Source organism: Sturnira hondurensis, unplaced genomic scaffold, assembly GCF_014824575.4.
Source record: "Sturnira hondurensis isolate 20B ecotype Veracruz unplaced genomic scaffold, ASM1482457v3 Scaffold0003681, whole genome shotgun sequence".
Taxonomy (NCBI): Eukaryota; Metazoa; Chordata; class Mammalia; order Chiroptera; family Phyllostomidae; genus Sturnira; species Sturnira hondurensis.
The window spans coordinates 5,839,723-5,859,369 of NW_028076312.1; the positions used below are offsets into that span (position 1 = coordinate 5,839,723).

At 41.7% G+C, this 19,647-nt stretch overlaps 1 protein-coding gene across 3 annotated transcripts; it reads left to right on the forward strand.

The window, feature by feature from the left end:
• Positions 1 to 1,901: 1,901 nt before the first annotated feature.
• On the forward strand, positions 1,902 to 19,415 carry CFAP97D2 (CFAP97 domain containing 2). Of its 3 annotated transcripts, XM_037042099.1 has the most exons (5): positions 1,902 to 2,043; positions 6,595 to 6,675; positions 7,637 to 7,755; positions 16,263 to 16,475; positions 18,232 to 19,415. In XM_037042099.1, exons 1-5 carry the CDS (start codon positions 1,954 to 1,956, stop codon positions 18,434 to 18,436), a joined length of 708 nt encoding a protein of 235 aa, XP_036897994.1. In that variant the 5' UTR covers positions 1,902 to 1,953; the 3' UTR covers positions 18,437 to 19,415. The 3 variants fall into 3 exon arrangements, with proteins under 3 accessions (XP_036897994.1, XP_036897996.1, XP_036897995.1); XM_037042101.1 differs by lacking the exon at positions 16,263 to 16,475; XM_037042100.1 differs by lacking the exon at positions 6,595 to 6,675.
• Positions 19,416 to 19,647: the final 232 nt, after the last annotated feature.

A 19,647-nucleotide genomic window follows, 5' to 3' on the forward strand; every position in this document is an offset into this window, starting at 1 on the left:
TTCCTCAAGGTCCCTCATTTGAAAGGGGGCATCAAAAACAATGTTTGAACACTCACATTATTAAAAAACCCCTCTAGTTTCTACTTTGCCCTCAATCTACAGTCTGTCCACCGCATGTGAGCAAACTGGACAGAACTCGGCCTCCCCCACACGGCCTTCACGGCCCCTCCTGGACGGGCAGCAACAACACTGAGCATTGTCAGAAATTTCTCAGCATGTGTGGCAAACAGGGTTCAGGAAAAGGGAAAGATAAGAATCATATAGAACTAGCCTTACAGTTTGAACAAAAAAACCTCAGATGGGGAATCATTCATTAACATTATCGTTATTTCCCTCATCATTAATAGCAGATACTTAATGAACAACTACTAATATTGGGCTTGATCACAGACAATAACTGGATCAAGAAAATTATTTTAATAAAATTCCTCTGACTATGACATATAGATTTTATAGGGTAAGAAATCCTAATGAAGTCTATGTTTTAAAGTGTTGACTTTATTTTTTAAGTAGTAATTCTTACACCTATCTTCTCCCGTACATGTATAGTTTTTCTCCTTTTTAAAACAGATGTTATTTTTTAGAGAGAGTGTAAGGGAGAAAGAGAAGGAGAGAGACATTGGTGTGCTAGAAAAACATCAATTGGTTACTTTCTACACACCCCCAACAGGGGGTCTGGCCCACAGCCCAGACACGTGCCCTGCCTTGGAATCGAACCAGCGACTTTACAGATCATAGGCCAGCACTCAACTCACTGACCCATGCCAGCCAGGGCATAGTTTTCTAAAGTTATTACTTGTGGACAATTCTGAACTAAAACAGTAAGTTCTTTGAAAAACCCAGACAACTTTTTAATGGTCAGTACATCAACATTTTACCAGCCTGCAAGGTTTTCAGCAAAATTTTGAAGATCATAAGAACCAGCAAAGTACGGTGTGACTCAGCTGCCTAAAGCAGGAAAAAGGACAATCATATTCTGACTTTATCCACATCTTATTTCTCCCAAATCTGATTCAATTTAAGCTTGGTTAATTCTCTTTCAGACTGACAGGCACTGAATTGCGCCAATAGGCAGAACACGAATTCTCATCAAATGCCCTTTGTCTTTATTTACACGCAGATGAACAATGAGTTCCCGTTCACTAATTTGGCACAACAACAGTTTTCGTAATGGATACTGTAATGTCAGGAAGGCTAGAATTCCAAAATGGAAATACTATTGCTATTTTGTTGTTAACCAATTCCTCTAATCACGTCATCTCCAAAATGACATATGTGACTTCAACAAAAATATATGTATGACTCAACAGATATGCCCATAGGCCTTGTACTTCATTTGTCTCATGGAAAACCCAGCCCAACCAGACGGAAGCCACTGAGCAAGGAATGGCTTAAAATGGCTAAACTAAAACTTTCCGTAACTAATCCTCAAATCAATTGAAAAAAATTTAATGAAGATCTGCCACCTAAATGGCAAATAAAATAATCGGAGATTATTAAATATTATTAAAAGATAAGAAAGAAAGGAGGTAAGAAAGGAAGGAAGGAAGAAAGGGAGGGAGGAAGGAGAAAACCTGAGAAAGAAGGGAAGGAAAAGACAAGGGGGTAGGGGAAGAAGAAGGCAAGAAAAGAGGGAAGGATGGAAAGGAGAAAAAGTTAGTTGGAGGAGCAATTCTTTGACCTAGTCATGAACACGGGGGAGGTGAGGGGCGGTCATCAAAGGGGCATCTCTAGGCGATTGGAGATCGCTTGAGAAAATACTCATTGGAGTGGAAGAGTATTCAATTCTTTGTTAAGCACACACAGGCGGTGCTCTAGCCCTCTCTCTTTTCTCCTTAGCTTGGATGCCATGACAACCATCATGTGACCCAGCAAACACCGTCCTCTCCAGGGCTGCAACTCAGCTTGAACCAGTCTGAGGCTGCAGGGAGTGGGTTGGCGGTGTTGTCTGAGATGCACAGGGCACCCCGGCCAACGCTTCCATGCAGAAGTGAGTGCCTGCAGAGCACATGGGAGAAGGCCTACCAGGATCACAGGAAAAAGGTAGGAAAGGCCGGAGCCGGGCCCTGAGAGCTCAGGGTGAGGCCCCCAAAGCAGCGACCATGAAATGCCAGGGCTTTCCCTGGAAACCAAAAGCTAATTTTTTTTCAGAGATTGAAATGGTTGAAATGACTTGGCTTAAAAAGTTGGTCATATATGTTGCCATACAATAAAAATTCCATTAAACAGATTATGGTTTTGTGGGTCATGCTTTAGGACCATTCTTTTCTCAATTAAGGCATATGTTTATAAATTACTTAACTTTTCATAAATTACTCAAAAGTATCTTCAAACAAAAAGCTGTAAAAGGCCCTGGCTGGTACAGCTCCATGGATTGAGCACGGGCCTGTGAACCAAAGGGTCACTGCTTCGATTCCCAGTCAGGGCACATGCCTGGGTTGTGGGCCAGGTCTCCAGTAGGGGGCGTGTGAGAAGCAACTACACATTAATGTTTCTCTCCCTCTCTTTCTCCTTCCTTTCCCCTCTCTCTAAAAATATATTAATCTTAAAAAAAAAGATCTGAAGGACCCTTTCCCCTATGAAACAGTATACTCCAGTGGGGACTAAAAGCCAACTTTCATCTCCATTGGGACAGTCATTATTATTTCCACTTTATTTGATGCCAATGTGGATGTCTTTTTGAGAAGGTCACCATGTGATTTGAAAATGGCCTGCCATGGTCTTCTGCCTGTGAGACCTCAGTGGACCCATCCAGCCACTCAGTGCTCGGCTGGTCATGTCTCTCAGCTGTGTTCATCGAGGCTGAGAAACACTCAAGGGGATATTCTGGAAGAGGCTGCTGCTCTGTGGTTCTGATCCCTCTAAAGTGATCCCCCTAGGTGGCAGACTTAGGCGAGCCTATCTACTCCTTGAGGGTTCTGCCTGCCTGGGTTGAGGTGTGATACAACGGCTTCAGGGAAGCTCAGGTGGCACTTGCTGCAAGGCTGGCCCAGTGCCCACATGCACAACTGGGCCCTGAACCCACCGCCCCCTTGAGAGTTCCAGTGACACGCTTCACCCGACTGTCCCAGGGCTCACCCCACTTCCTCAGACCTCTGGTCTTCCTAGAAGTCTTGTCTGTGCCTTCTTTAAGAAGCATACCTCCTAATTGCTCTGTAGCCCCTTGTTCTGCTGTCTTACGTTACTTCATGACTGATGTAATAGATGTATTATTTTATTTTGTCTGTTGCCCCCAGACTGTGAGAGTGGTGGCTACTTCCTGTTACCCTGATATTCTCCGCACCTAGAGTACACAGCATGCTCTTAGTAAACAGTTGTTGCTAGGGGAAGATACAAAAGGGTATGCATGATAGTAACAAGTATAAATCGATCAGCACCACCACTTTGAATCGTCCCTGGTAAGAGACAGGTGGTCTATAAACACCCCAGTGTAAGGAGGACTAAAAACAGTCACTGTGAAAAGTGGAGAGCTGACTAAATGGAAAGAGCCAGCATACTGATAGTGGGCAGGGCCATAGGTGTGGCTGGGGAGCCCAAGCTCACACAACACTGAGGCAGCAGTTCTGCAATGTCCCAGAAACACCTGTTTGCTGGGAGTAACAATGGAGGGCTGGCACACCCCAGTCTGGCTTGTGGCCAGCAGCGGGGCATGGGGCCAGGAAACCAGTGATCCTGGCACAAGGTATTGCAGGGAGGGCCCCAAATCTTACCTGGAGCGGGATGAAGTAAAGACGGGAAGTCAGTGAGGGAGAGATGCTGGGAGCCACATGAAGTCAAGGGCAGTCACCCTTGGGCAGTCAACTAAGAAATTGAAAAGAATGAGACTATGGGTGAGGGATGGGACAACTGAAGCACAGCTTCCAAAGGGCCAGTTCCGTGTGAGCATGATGCCTGGAGCCCTGGCACAGCTGTCTCCCTGGGGTAGATCTCATTCAGGGGAAGGCAAAACTGTGGTCCAGACGGTAAAGGCCCTGGTGAACAAGCAGCATGGGCCTGCAGCAGAAAGAAGGGTGAGGAGGGCTCTGGGCTGCAGGCGTGGGAGCCACCTGCTCTGCCTGGACGCAGCAGTGAAGAGCCAGCGAGACTCCCTCACCACTCCAAACCTCACCACTTGGCACTAAAACTTGGCTTAGAATGAATTTCTTCCATATTAAGAGTAGGAGGAATTCTGCTTTTAAGAGGAAGTTTGTTTCTTACTGCTTGGCTGAGAACCCTGGGAATACAAGAAGCTTTGATGCAGTAGAGGGGAGAAAACAGACCGGAAGGAGACCACTGTGCCCAAAGTCATCTCTGGAATCCACCACGTCACCCTCAGCCTGGAATCTCAACAGAGCCTTCTACCTTACCCTGAACACACACTTATGCTGATGTGCAATCAGAATGACCTTAATGAAATCCAAATTGCTATCAATATTTCTCTAACATAATGAAACATAAGTATCTCATTTCTAAACCAGTATCTTAATTGACAGAGAAACACTAAAAGGGTTCCTTATAAAGTAAGAAGTAAGACAAGGATGCCTACCATATCTTACACACTTTTAAACAGTGTCGGAGGCATTGGCTGATGCAAGAAGCCAACACAAGTCCATTAGGCAAGAAAATAGAGGCCATTTTCCTGTTTGTGGATGAAATGATTAAATAATTGATGAACTCAAAAGAATTAATAAAAAACAAATATAAATTGGGCAAAATAATTACAACTTATATCACAGATAAGGGGTTAATATTTTTATGTAGAAAGAACTTCTAAAAATAAAAAGAAACATGTAAACACAATTCCATATGAAAATGGGCAAGTGATATGAAGAAAAGTTCATAGAAAAAAATTGCAAATAGCTCTTAACCTATAAAAAGATTATCAGCTTCACATATAACAGAGAAATTTGAATTAACCTTGCACTCGAATACCATTTCCCAACTCTCAGATTGGCACCGCCCCCCAACTGTTGACAGTGCTCTGGTGGGCAAAGGGGTACAGCCCCATGTGTGTGCAGGGGAGGGGTGGTTTAGCAATGTTTAATGAAATGAAATGATACACGGGTTTCTCCCTTACCCAGAAGCCCCATTTCTTTTTTTAATACGATTTTATTTATTTATCCTCAGAGGGGAAGGGAAGGAGGAAAGGAGAGAAACATCAATGTATGGTTGCCTCTCGTGAGTCCCCTATTGGGAACTGGCCTGCAACCCAGGCATGTGCCCTGACTGGGAATTGAACCCAGATCATGTGGTTCACAGGCCCGCGCTCAATTCATTGAGATACACCAGCCAGGGCCAGAAGCCCCACTTCTAAGTATCCATTCCAGAGGTACACTGGCAAAGAAACAAAAGAATTGCAAAAGATTCTAATTGCAGCATTATTTGTAATAGCAAAATTGGAACTAACCAAAATAACCATCAAAAGTGAGCTGGGTGAATAATTAGGATGCTTTCACACAGTAAAGTACTATGCAGCTATAAAAATGAATAAAAAACATCTATGTGTATTACTATACAGTTATCTCAAGAATGTATTTTGAAATGAAAAAACAGTGGGGTGAAAATGTGTAAAGTATGATGCTTATCTAAAAAGGTGGCAAAATGTATATATTTATATGTACGCACACAGATATACACATGTTATATAGCTTTATATTTTCAGAAAAGAGAATTAGAAGGTTTGTCAGTAGGGAACAGGGCAAAGATGATAGGTATGGGGCTTAGGCCACTTTGAAAAATAAGTTGTTTCACAGATTTGACTTTGGAGCTATGTAAATGTTTCTGCACATTATAACACAAAATAAATTTTAAAAGCATTCCAAAGTGAGTGTGTTATTCAAAACTTCTCACCATCTAGCCCTTTCCCCATCTCCTGGCTCTCCCCACACGTGCTCTGCTCCAAGACCACACACTCCGTGGGTTTGATTCCCAGAGTGCATGGTGCTCACGCTATCACGTTAGACAGATGCAGCTGGAGGAGCTCCCCAAAGCTGTCGTTTTCAGCTAATGGTCCCACTAGTTGGTGATATATATGTAGGCAAGTATCTATACAGAATTTGGGAGATTCCTTTTTATTGCAAACGGTAAACAGTCCTGATGCACTTAGCCCCTCACATTTTAAAATATAAATTTCTTCTCTTGTTTATACATTTTTCTGATGGGAGACTGCAGGGATCATTTTGCCCCAGTCAGCGTTTAAAATGCTCATCCTGAAGATACTACTGGAGGCTCAGAGATTACAGTGAGGTGGATATAGGGACATAATTCACTGTCTTAAAGGCCTTTGGCAACAGAGTGCAGAATAGAAATGTCAGCTGGTGGTTACGGTTAATGAATCTTCGCTCTGTACCCCTTTAATTCGCCACTTAAAAACGACATTACAGGCTCATTTTTGAGGGTTGCGTGGTTCTTCCAGGGGGATAGTCGGATTCTGAACCAAGTCCTGAGCCTCATTCAGAACTTTTCTGCCACAGGCCGCCTTGAAGCTTGGGTGCCATGAATAATGACCTATCCACGGCCCCAGTGCCAGCAGCCCCAGAAGCTGCGCCATCTAAGCTCACAGTAACTATCTCCCACAAGTGTGCCCGCGGTCACACCACTCTCTCTGTGCCGCAGGTCCAGGATGCCCAGCCACTCGTGGACACCCGGGCCCCACTGTCTCTCAGCCACTTCCGCTTGAACCTCAAGAAGCTCAAGGTGTCTTTCAGTTTTACCTCTCAGCTACTATCATAGCCAAATAGAAAATGCCAGCTTAAAAACCCAGAAAAATGGAACAGACGGACTCAGTGAACAATAAACAAGTTATTATCAAAGTAAAATGCCATCTAGGCAACCAATTAACCTTGTCACTGCTCCACACGGAGCTGCGTGGTAATTGCTCCGGAAATCTCTCCCTAGTGTTCCTGTTGATCCATAATCATAATCGTCTTCTCTTCAGGAGAAGAGGGCGAGGGAGGAGAGGAAATCCGCAGTGGTAATTTACTTAGTGCAGTTCTATAGTAATTGATTGATTGGCATCATTTATTTATACCAGGCTGTTTCATAGCCACCTCAGACTATTTATTTCTTGAAGATTAAACCATCTAGTGAAAGTAAGGTTCACATCGTTATGCTGGCAGTGATGCCTCCAGAGGCAGAGTGCTGCGTGCTCGTTCAGTAACAACAGCCTAAACGGGCAGAACAAAAACTAAGGAACCAGTTTTGAGCCACTCAGAAGATCAATCAATTTAAAAACCTACAGCAAGAAAATTGTTGTTTCCCCTGGATGTAAATCTTTTTTTTTTTTTCTTCTGAACAGTGTAAAATATCTTTCTTAAAATCTAAAGTGCTTTCCTCATTAGTGTCACTGTCATGGGTCAGAGTTTTAGAGGGCAACCTAATTTCACAAAGAGACATATCATCCTTGCTGTTACTTTTGCTCCGAGCTTGTGAGATACGGCTCCATCCCGATGTCTTCCAGGTCACAGACGAAGGGGCCAGTGCACGGAGCACTCACTGCTGCAGCTCGCTGCGGCAGCATTTGCCGACGCTGGGGGAGGCGAGGTGAAATTCACAGAGTCAAAGTGTGGGGCTGAAAGGTTCCCTTGAGTCCATCAGCGCACAGTGGAGCGCAGATGCAGTGGGCGCTTCTAAAGGCTCCTTGTGTGTCTGCCCACAGCTGGAGGAGGAGCGACTCTCTGTCATAGACAGGGACAACCGCCTGCTGCTGCAGAAGCTGTCCTGCATCATGAGGACCAGGGGACATACTGACAGCAGAAACAACTACACACACAGGAGGTAACTGGGGCCCGGCACCAAACCCGGAGGGACCCGGAGTGTTTGGCTCCAGGGCCTGAGCAGGAGCGTTACCCATGCACTAGAGTGAGGCATTTCTTCCTCTCTCAAAAGAGTCACGTGCCAGAGAATTGCATTTTTTCTCTGTGGTCCATGAATCAAAGTTTTGCTTGAGATTTGGCTTCACTCTGGAGGGTCTGGGGCAGGTGGAGTCAGCCTGGGTGTCAGGAACATCCTATGCTTCCTGTTTGTACTCACTGTCCAGTCACTGTCATTAAAACCTGGAGCTATGGGTCGACCTCTGTTTTCCTGGGACAGTTTACGTTAAATCTAGCATCATTTTCTGCTTTAAAGGTGGATATTTCACCTGAGTATAGACTCTTTTTTCAGTGTTGCTTACTTAAAGCTACAGTGTAGGGGCCTAGGACAACAGTTAACCCAAGGCGTCACTCAGAGAGATGCTTACCACCCAGCTCCAGGGCTCGGAGATTTTTACCCAGGGGACAAGTAGACCATAAAACAGACTTCAACAGACTGTTGATCTCTCCCCCAAAGGAACTGCCTTCATCTGCAGCAGAGTGTGCGGGGTCCAAGCCTTACCGGACATGAAATAAAAGTCATTCAAAATGAGAAGAAAGAAGTAAAGCTGTCTCTATTCACAGATGATATGATCTTGCATGTAAAAAATCTTAAAGAAACCTCTAAAAAAGCTATTAGGACTAGTACACAAATTCAACAATACAGCAAGATACAAGGTCAATATATAAAAGTGAATTAATTGCATTATGATATAATTGCAATGAACAATCTGAAAATGAAATTATTAAAAGTAATTCTGTTCACAGAAGTATCAAAGTGCCCATTGGTAGATGGATAGATTAAAAAACTGTGGTACATTTACACGATGGGATATTATGCAGCAGAAAGAAAGGAGGAGCTCCTACCTTTTGCAACAGCATGGATGGAACCAGAGGCTATTATGCTGAGTGAAATAAGCTAGTCGGTAAAAGACAAATACCATATGATCTCACTTATAAGAGGAATCTAATGAACAAAGTAAACTAACCAGAGAAACAGAACTAGAGACATGGAAACATGGAGCAGACTGGCAGCTGCCAAAGGGGAGGTGAGAAGGGAATGGTGGAAAGAAGGGGAAGGGACTAGTCAAAGAATATGTACGAGTGACCCATGGACATGGACAATAGTGTTGGAGTGGGGCATGGGGCTGGGCAAAGGAGGGCAAAGGGAGAAAACCTGAGCAACTATAATAGGATAAACAAGAACAATTAAAGAATACAAAAGGAGCCCTGGCTGGTGTAGCTCAGTGGATTGAGCGCAGGCCTGGGAACCAAAAAATCATAGTTCAATTCCCAGTCAGGGCACAGGCCTGGGTTGCAGGCCAATTCCCAGCAGGGGACTCATGAGAGGCAACCATACATTGATATTTCTCTCCCTCTCTCCTTCCCTTCATCTCTAAAGATAAACAAATAAAATCTTTTAAAAAAAGAGCATGGTAATCTTAAAAAAAGAATAAAAAAGGAAAAAATATAAAAAAGAATAAAATACTTGTGAATAAATTTAACAAAGGATATGTAAAACATTCTTTTTTTAAATATATTTTATTGATTATGCCATTACAGTTGTTGTAGTTCCCACCTTCATTCCTCTCCATCCTGCACACCCCCTCCCCCACCATTCCCTCCTTTAGTTTATGTCCATGTGTCTCGAGTTTTTTAGATTTTATATTTCCCCTACTATTCTTGCCCTCCCCCCTATCTATTTTCTACCTACCATCTTTGCTACTTCTTTTCTGTACCATCTCCCCCCTTCTCCTCCTCCCACTCCCCTGTTGCTAACCCTCCATGTGATCTTCATTTCTATGGTTTTGCTCCTGATCTAGCTGTCCTCTTGGTTTGCTTTTGTTTTAGGTGTGGTTGTTAATAACTGTGAGTTTTCTGTCCTTTCACTGTTCCTATTTTTTATCTTCTTTTTCTTAGATAAGTCCCTTTAACATTTCATGTAATAAGGGCTTGGTGATGATGAAATCCTTGAATTTGATCTTATCTGAGAAGCACTTTGTCTGCCCTTCCATTCTAAATGAAAGCTTTGCTGGATAGAGCAATCTTGGATGTAGGTCTTTGGATTTCATGACTTGGAATACTTCTTTCCAGCTCCTTCTTGCCTGTAAGGTCTCTTTTGAGACATCCACTGACAGTCTGATGGGAACTCCTTTGTAGGTGACTGTCCCCTTATCTCTTGCTGCTTCTAGGATTCTCTCCTTCATTTTAATCTTGGCTAATGTAATTATGATGTGCCTTGGTGTGTTCCTTCTTGGGTCCAACTTCTTTGGGACTCTCTGAGCTTCCTGGATTTCCTGGAAGTCTATTTCCTTTGCCAGACTGGGGAAGTTCTCCTTTATTATTTGTTCAAATAAGTTTTCCACTCGTGGCTGTTTCTTTCCCCCTTCTGGTACCCCTATAATCCGGATGTTGGAACGTTTAAAGATGTCCTGGAGGTTCCTAAGCCTCTCCTCATTTTTTTGAATTCTCATTTCTTCATTCCTTTCTGGTGGGATGTTTTGTTCTTCCTTCTGGTCCATTCCATTGATTTGAGTCCCAGTTTCCTTTCCATCACTATTGGTTTCCTGTGCATCTCCCTTCATTTCAATTAGTTTAGCCTTCATATGTTCCTCTAATTTGTGACTATGTTCCTCTAATTTGTGACTATAATCTACCAGTTCTGTGAGCATCCTGATCACCAGTAGTTTGAACTGTGCATGTGATAGGTTGGCTATTTCTTGGTCACTTAGAGTTATCGGCCCCGGGGCTTTGAGTTCTTCTTGAGCCATATTTTAGTCTATTCGCACCTGATACGTATGAGGAGCAGAGCCCTAGGTGTTCACCAGGGCGGGGCAACCCAAGTTCCTGGGTTGTGACACTGTGTGTGGGGGTGGGGTCAGAGAGGGGCAATGGCGGTCCCCTCTTCTTCCCACAGCTGGGGCCTGCGCAGTCTGTCTCACTGCTCACTCCTTCGCTGGTTTATCTGCGTGTGAATGTGTGACCGGGGTCAGCCTGCCACCTTGCGCCCTCACTGGGTCCGCCTCTTGCTACCCCACACCTTGGATCCACCCACGGCTGCCTGCGTGCCTAGGTTGGGAGATCTTTCCTGCCCAACCAACCCCACTCCACTTCTGGCTCTGCCCCTCTTACCGGTCCGATTGAACGGTTCATTGTTGTCGGAGTTCCGTATGGTTCAATTTTCTGTGTTTTGGCTGTGTTTTTGTTACTGAAACTTTGTTGACTTTAAACTTGGTTGTGAGAGGAGGCACAGTGTTTCCACTTATGCCTCCATCTTGGATATGTAAAACATATCTCCCTGGATATGTAAAACATTCTGAAAACTACAAAACATAGTTGAAATGAATCCAAGAAGATCTAAATAAATGGGAAAAAATCCCATGTTCATAGTTTGGAAGACTTGGTGTTAAGATAGCAATAATCCCCCAACTGACCCACACATTCAATGAAATACCTATCAGAATCCCAGCTTACTTCTTTGCAGAAATTGACAAACTGGTTCTAATCATATGGAATTGAGAGAGACACCAAATCATCAAAACAATTCTGCAAATTAAGAAGAATAAAGTAGGATGACTTATACGTCTTGATTTCAAAACTTACTACAAAGCAGCGATAATTAAAACAATGTGGTACTTGCGTAAGGAAAGATATTTAGGTCAATGGGATAAAATTAAGAACCCAGAAATAAGCCCATATGTCTATAGCCAATTTATTTTCAACAAAGATGCCATGAGCACTGACTGGAGTAAAGAATAGCATTCCTCTATATTTGTTTGTAAGAGAGTAAAGTTGGACTCTTACCTCATATCATATACATGAATTGACTCAAAATGGATCAAAGACCTGCATGTAAAAGGTGAAGCTATAAAAGTCGTAGAAGAAAACATAGAGGTGAATCTTCCTGACATCATATGAGAACATATTTTCAATATTAGACATAACACCAAAAGCATGAAAAAATAGATACAAAGTTAATCAAAATTTAAAACTCTTATGCTTCAAAGAACACTATCGAGAAAGTGAAAACACAACCCACAAAATGGGAGAAAATATTCACAAATCATGTATCTGATATGATACATGATTTGATGAAGTGTTCTTCATCTAGAATACATGAAGAACACTTACAGGCTAATGATAGAAATATAAATAATCCAGTTTTAAACATTGGTAAAGGACCCTGGCTGCTGTGGTTCAGTACATTGAGCACTGCCTGCAAACTGAAAGGTCATCAGTTTGATTCCCAGTCAGGGCACATGCCTGGGTTGTGGGCAAGGTCCCTGGGCTGGGGGCCTGCAAGAGGAAATGGATTGACATTTCTTTCACACCATGAGGTTTCCCTCCCTCTCTCTCTCCCTCTCTTCCCCTATGTCTAAATACAAATAAATAAAATCTTTCAAAAATGGGTAAAGAATCTGAATAGATATTTCCTCAAGCAAGTTATATAAAAGACCAATACTCACATGCAAAAATGCCCAATATTATTAGTCATCAGGGAAATGCAAGTCAAAACCACAATGTGATACCACTTTACACCCATTAGGTTGGCTAGAATCAAAAAGGCAGATATTAGCAAGTATTGGTTAAGATGCAGAGAAAGTAGAACCCTTGTCTACTACTGGTGGAAATGTAAAACGGTACAGTCACTTTGGAAAGTAAGTGGTCTAGAAGTTCTTCAAGTGATTAAACATAGAATTGCCATATGACTCAGCAATTCCATGCCTAGTTACATACACAAGAGAAACAAAAACATGTTTACAAGTATATAAATGTTGACGATATGGAGGGCTACTAAGTTGGTAGTTAAAAGGTATAGGGGTTTCTTTTTCAGGGTGATGAAAACGTTCTCATTGTGCTGATGGTAGCACCTACCAAACACATGTATGAGATCAGGCAGGACTTTTCATCTTGAAAGGATAATTAAGGCTCACTGCTGGGAAGATTACTGAACAGGAAGCACCAGCAGTATCTTTTTTTCCACCTAGACTACAATTAACCAGCAGAATCTGTATGAAGTAACTATTCTGGACCTTTGGGGCCCTTGGAAGCTTGTATGGTAAATTGTAGTTAATTTCAGTCAATTTCAGCTCTTAGCAAAGTAGCAAATATTCATCCCCCACCTCCAGCCTTGGGACAAACAGCTGTGTACAGATCCTAGAGTAGCTTGTAGGAGCCAAAGTCGAAAAAAAAAGAACCAACTTCCAAATATCAGGTCACTGATTGCTGCTTCTAATCCTCCACATGCAGATGAAGAGGTGGCATCCATTCTTGTTGCACCCACCCCTACTGTTGCAAGACTATCATAACTCCAGCTGAAGTGATGTACAGGGAATTAAAGGATTGGCATTCTTTCTCCACCCTACCTTCATTTTTCTTTCTCCCCTTTTGAGAGTCAGACATTAAAGACTAGGACATTCGAATACAAATGCATATACATGGAAAATTAGAAAGTAACTGTGTATGACCAAGGAAAAGTTCAGACAAGAAATAAGAAGACATCAAGTTTATATCTCAGATTGATCTTTGACACAGAGACAGCTTACAGCAATAAAAAAATTAAAGCCCCCAGCAAACCCTGAGAAGAGGGAGAATCTGACTTCTAGAGTTATCATATTATTAGATCCAAATGTCCAGTTTCAACCCCAAATCACAAGGCATGCAAAGAAACAGGAGACGTAAGCTCACTCAAAGGAGCAACAACAATAACAGCAACAAATATATCAATGAAACTTTCCTTAAAAAAGGCCTGTCAGAAATACTGGACTAATACTTTTAAACAACTCTCTTAAAGATGCTCAGAAACCTAAAGAAAGATGTGGAGAAAGTCAAGAAAGTGATGTGTAAACAAAATGGAAGTATCAATAAAGGTATAGAAATCCTAAAAAGAAATGAAAAAGGAATTATGGAGCTGAAAGGTATAATAACAAAAATGAAAACAAATTTTACTATAGGTATTCAAAGACAGATTTGAGCAGGCAGAAGAGAGAAACAGTGTAGTTGAAGATAAATCAATATATGTTATCAAATTTGAGGAACAGAATTTAAAAGATTGAAAAAAAGAAAGTGGCAACTAAGGAACCTATGGGACACCATAAAGTGGACCAACATATGCAATGCGGGAGTCCTGGAAGGAGAAAAGAAAGAAGAAGGAGCCCAGAGAATATATGAAGAAATAATGGCTAAAAACTCCCCAAGTTTGATCCAAGAAGGAAAATGAACTTCAAAAAACATAAACTCAAAGATACTCATGCCAAGACATATTATAATCATACTTTGGAAAGAAAAAGAGAATTTTGAAAGCAGCAAGAAAGAAATAAAATTCTCACATATATGAATCATCAGTAAGATAATCAGCAGATTTCTCGTCAAGAACTTTGGAGGCTAGAGGCAGTGGTCAGATACATTTAGAATGCTAAAAGAAAAAAAGCTGTCAACCAAGAATCCTATGTCTGGCAAATCTGTCCTTCAAAATCAGAGAAATTAAGATAATTCCATATAAACAAAACTTGAGAGGCCTTCCAAACCACTATACCCTGCAAAGTGAATGAAAGGACACAACACAGTACTTGAAGCCATATGTAGAAATAAAGATCTCAGTAAAGGTGAATACGTGGGCAAATATCAAAGCCTGTATCATTGGAACTTTGGTTTGTAACTTCAAATCTTGTTTTCTATACAATTTAAGAGAATAACTCATTTAAAATAATTATCATTTTATGTTTTGGGGCATGTGATGTGTAAAGATGTAATTTAGTGACACACCAATAGCAAAAAAAAAGTGAAGACAGAGCTGTAAAGGAACAGTTTTTGTATATCATTGTAGTTAAACTGGTATATTTCAATTCAGAGTGTTATAACTTTAAGGTGTTAATTGAAATCCCCATGGTAAGCACAAATCATATGGCTATAGAATATACACAAAAGGAAATAGGAAAGGACCTTAAATGACTCCCTATAAACAGAATCAATTAAATACAAAAGAAGACAGTAATACAGGAAATGAGGGACAAAAACCATAGGGCATGTGGAGAACAAACAGAAAAATGTCAGAAGTTCCTCCTTATCGGCGAACACAGGCGCCCCTTCTCTACCCTGCCTTCACTTCAACACACTCTGATGCTGTAGATTTCTTCACACATCCGCATCTTTAGTCCTGTTGTCGCCCTGAACGTCATCCAAACAGGTGATCTCACAATGAGCCAAACACATGTTAGACCATGTGCTTGAATTCCAGCTCCTCTATTGACTCATTCTGTGACTTTGGTCATTTTAACTTCTTTAAGGCAAATAATAACCTCTAAGAATTACGTGAGATAATCCTATTTCTTAGATTCTAAGCCATACCTCTTCTAAAACACACACACACACACATTTTAATGGCTGTGAAGTGAGAATGCATCCTACAGTGCATGGTGTGGTGTGGTTTTGCTGACAGCAATTTTTCTCTCTTGGTAGTATATGAAACAATGAATGGCAATCTGTTATCAATGAAGCAGAGCGTGTATAAAGTATTTAGAACAATGCTCAATAAAGGTTCTGATGGTGGACGATGCTCCACTGTTATTTTCTATTTCAACAACTCTCCCAATATTCACCCAGTCACTTGATCCTAAAATCTGTGCTCCATGTTTCTCTCCTTTTTCCTTTGAGCTCTTGCAACTGATGGAGAGACGGCTGCTCTTGGATCTTCTTCCCTCACAGTTCCCTTCCCCATAGGGATGCAGGCCCCTGCCTCAGGCTTTCGTCAACTCTCACCTGGACCACTGCTGAGGACTCCTAATTGATACCCCATCCAGCCTCACTCCCTCCAGTCCATTCTCCACCCTTTCTCCACAGTGATCTAAAATACACGTTTAATGTGGTTTCAAGCCATTCTGTGACTCCTCATGACCTTCGAGATGAGTCAGAACTCCTTGAGCTGCACACAGGCTTCTGTCAACCTCCCACTGCACTTTTCCCAGATGTGCCATGCCCTGAGGGATGTCTTTCCTCTCCTTGCTTGTCTGGTGACATCCACTCTTCTTTCAAGCCTCTGTCCCAGCATTACTTCTCCTGATTGACACATCTTCTCACTGCCCTCAGGAAGCCCTGAGCATTCCCAATGCTGTGCCCCTCCTTGCATCTACAACACTGCATTACATTTTCTCCTGTACATATCATCTCCTCTAATCGGGTCATAAGGTTCCTGAGTTCAGGGCTGTGTTCATCTCTGAAGCCCAGCATCTCCCAATCCAGGTACCTGGAGAAAGGAAGGCTACTCAGGGTCTGTGAAACAAGTGAATGAGAGCAAACACTCTTTCCCAAGAGTCCTTCCTGCCTCCTAGGCACTCTGGCGCTTTCTCTTGAATGCAGGATGAGAACTCGGTCACTGGCTTTAACTCTCTCAGTACTTCAAAAAAATACCTAAGGTGTTTTTGTTTTGTTTTTCAGTCTAAACAGGCGGGGAGGAGAACAGGAACTTCTCAGAGTTCAAAGGAAAAGCAATGTGCCGCAAAGAGAAAACAAAATAATTCTGGGAAGGATCACAAACCCAGAGTCACTTTATCGAGCTCAGCAATGGCCGGAAGACTGGGCCAGGACTGAGAAGTGCCAGCAGGCCCTTGCACAGTATCCCCGGAGTTGGCAGACAAGCCAAGGGAAAAGGTACCTGTAGTTTCTTTTTTGTTTTAAACCCATAGCTATCTCAAATTTCCATTACCTTCTCAGATTTATCAAACATATGGGCTCACTGATTCTTAGCTATTTTAGGGAATTCTATCACCAACAAGCGTATGCCAAATGACCATACCCTAATAATAGAAGACACAGAACAATGACTCAACTGATGAAAATGCTCCCCCCACACACGTGAATTATGAGGAGATAAGAATGAGCTCAGTTGATAGATTGTAGGTTGTGAGAGAAAGATTTGGTGGAAAATAGTAACTTAGCAGGATATTATGCATAAAACCTCATTAGGAAATCACATGACAGTTCTGAATGAGTCGCCACACACTGCGTCCAGAAAAACAAAGAGAATCAGTAATTTGAAAGAATTTGCCAGATAATTTAAACTTGAAACTCTCCCTCTTCATCTTATCTTTTTGGCTAGCACAACCATAATTCTGAATGAAGAAAAATTAAATTTTGTCATTAATTATCCTGTTCATGAACGTCCCAATAAATTCAATGAAAGAGTTCTAAAATCTTTGCTCACTCTCCTTACCTGAATATATAGTCATTATGTGGTGGAATGTTTTGACACATTGTTTTCCCTTAAAATCTAGTCCATCATAGAGAAAAATGCATGATATCAAGGTTTAAATAAACCCTCCTGGCCCCACGGCCCAAACCCCTGAGCATACTTGAGGCCCTAGAGGCTTGCACCCCATGCTCCTCCCAAAGGGTGCTGCTCCCTTAGGTCCTTGCTGACCCCACAGGCACCAGAGTGACATTGGCTCTACCAGCACTGTCCCCCTTGCCTTGAGGAACATTGAACAGTCCCAGCCTTCCTGTCTGATTGCTTTGGGCATTTCTGACAAAAGCTTGAGGCATGAAGAAAACAAATATCTTTTGCAAAGATGCTTAACTAATAAGCAATTACTAATTACTAAGGCATTCAGAAAATGAAGTTGGTTTTGCAATTTACATGGAAAACTTGGACATTTTGTTTCAAATCTTTATTTTTCATTATAAAACTAATCCATCTTTATTGTAAAAAATGAAATATCAAACAGTACAGAGTGTCTAGGTAAAAGGTAGGGCTTCTCTTGACCTGAACTTCCTGTAAGTAACCACTGTTAACAACTTGTTTATGAACATTGACGTTATTATTGTTTACTTGTTTAAGCAAAAATAGGACCATAATCTGTGTAATATTTTCTGTAAATTGCTCATTGCATTCAATAACACAGCAATTTTCAATCTTTTTCATCCCATAGTACTCATAAACTAATTACTAAAATTCTGCAGCACACCAAAAAATTTTTTTTTGCAGATCTGACAAAAACAAACAGGTATCATTTTAGTTCATTCACACCAAACAGCTGTTGTGTTGGCTGTTGTAATTTTTTACTTAACAATCTAAGAAAAAAAGAGGTGAGTGGCCCTGACTAAATATCCAGGTACTACATGGTTTAAACATTCTTGCCACGCACCAGTGTGCCTCTTGCCACGCACCAGCCTGCTGCAGCACACCCACTGGAAAAATCACTACAATAACACAGCCTAGAAATAGTTTCATGTCAGTACAAAAAAATCTTCTCCATCTTTTTGAGATGTTAGATTTTTCTACAGATGTGCTCTAATTTATTTCATCATTCCCATGGCTAAAGAAATTTGGGTTATTCCAGTTTTTCACTATTCCAATGAAACTACAACAATCCTCCTAATTCATGTGTATCTTTACTTTATGTTACAGGAGAAACTCTCAGAAACTCAGGTCTTCTCACCGACGCAGTAAAGAATTACAAATCAGCAAGTCTATTAGCATGCAAGCAGGGTTTACTGGTGACATGTTCTCATGGAAGAGAATGGGCCTTGCTGGGCTGGGGAAGAAAGGCAAGAGCAAGGGTGGCAAGGGCAGCGGTGGCAAGAGCAAGAAAAAGCAAGGTCCTTTGTTCTGAGGACTTACATAGTGGGCAGGATTCAGGGGTGGGAGAGTGTGGGGGGATGGGGAGAAGTTACACATTGATTGACAGGTAAAGGTGGTGCCAGCTTTGCAGAGGGGCGTGAAACCCAAAATGTGTTAATGAGCTTCTTCCTTTGGGCACTGTGGGTCCTTCCTGGCCTTTCAGGCCTTGGGATGAAAGCACCAATTCAGGATGAAAGCAACGTTTCAAAGGTTTTCTCTCCCAGATAGTGGAGACAATACAGAGAATTTCAAGGACTGCCCTCCTCCTGTGTTAACATGGGACTTCCTATGAGATTGGAACACCTGGCAAGATCATGGCACCAGGCTCTGAATGGCTGAGTCAGTGGGTGAAACATGTCTCCCTCCTCCTCCCTGCCTTGGTGTGCTATCTATCCTACCTAACAATATAATATTTCTGTAATTTATATTCCTAGAAATAGAACTGTTAAAAGGTAAGCACATTTAATTTTTTGATACTTCAAAATTGCTCTCCCAAAAGGTCTAGCAATCTGTACCACCACATGCAGTGGTGACAAATTGTCTGCATCCTCACACTGTTGCCAACCCCAGGTATCACACATACTTTAGGATCTCAGCCCATCTGGTTTCTTCTTCTGTGGATTGATCGTCTGTTCATGCCCTTGGATCACTTTCCTACTGCGTGAGTCTTAGTTATTAGTATGTAGTAACTGTTTGCCACTAATGACTTTTTCTATTATCAATGTCAAAAGTGTTTATCCCACATTTTTACATATGATTTCATCTATATTATTAGGTAGTCAAATCTGTCACTATTTTCCTTTATGGCATCTGGTCTTTGTGCCATACACAAAAGGGCTCTCTCAAACTAAGAGTGGAAAAACCTCTTCCTAATGCTTTTACAGTTTTCTTGATTAACTGTAAATCTTTGGTTAATACAGAATTAAATAAATGTGGACTTTTTATACATCATGTCAGTCAGAGATCAAAGTTCATCTTTTCCAAAATTTATTGCCAGTTTAAGAAAAATTTGCATTATATGCTAAATGAAATAAGCCAGGCGGTGAAAGACAAATACCATATGATCTCGCCTTTAACAGAAACTTAACCAACAAAACAAACAAACAAACAAGCAAAATATAACCAAAGACACTGAAATTGAGAACAGGCTGACAGGGACCAGAGGGGAGGGGGAGGGAATTTCAGGGAAAAAGGGGAAGGGTT

Excerpts from the sequence above, each read along its gene's own strand:
- CFAP97D2 (XM_037042099.1), top strand. The coding sequence starts at position 1,954 with ATGCACAGGGCACCCCGGCCAACGCTTCCATGCAGAAGTGAGTGCCTG. Across the intron at positions 2,044-6,594 it reads ACCAGGATCACAGGAAAAAG|GTCCAGGATGCCCAGCCACT; the intron begins GTAGGAAAGGCC and ends TCTGTGCCGCAG. Across the intron at positions 7,756-16,262 it reads AACAACTACACACACAGGAG|TCTAAACAGGCGGGGAGGAG; the intron begins GTAACTGGGGCC and ends TTTGTTTTTCAG.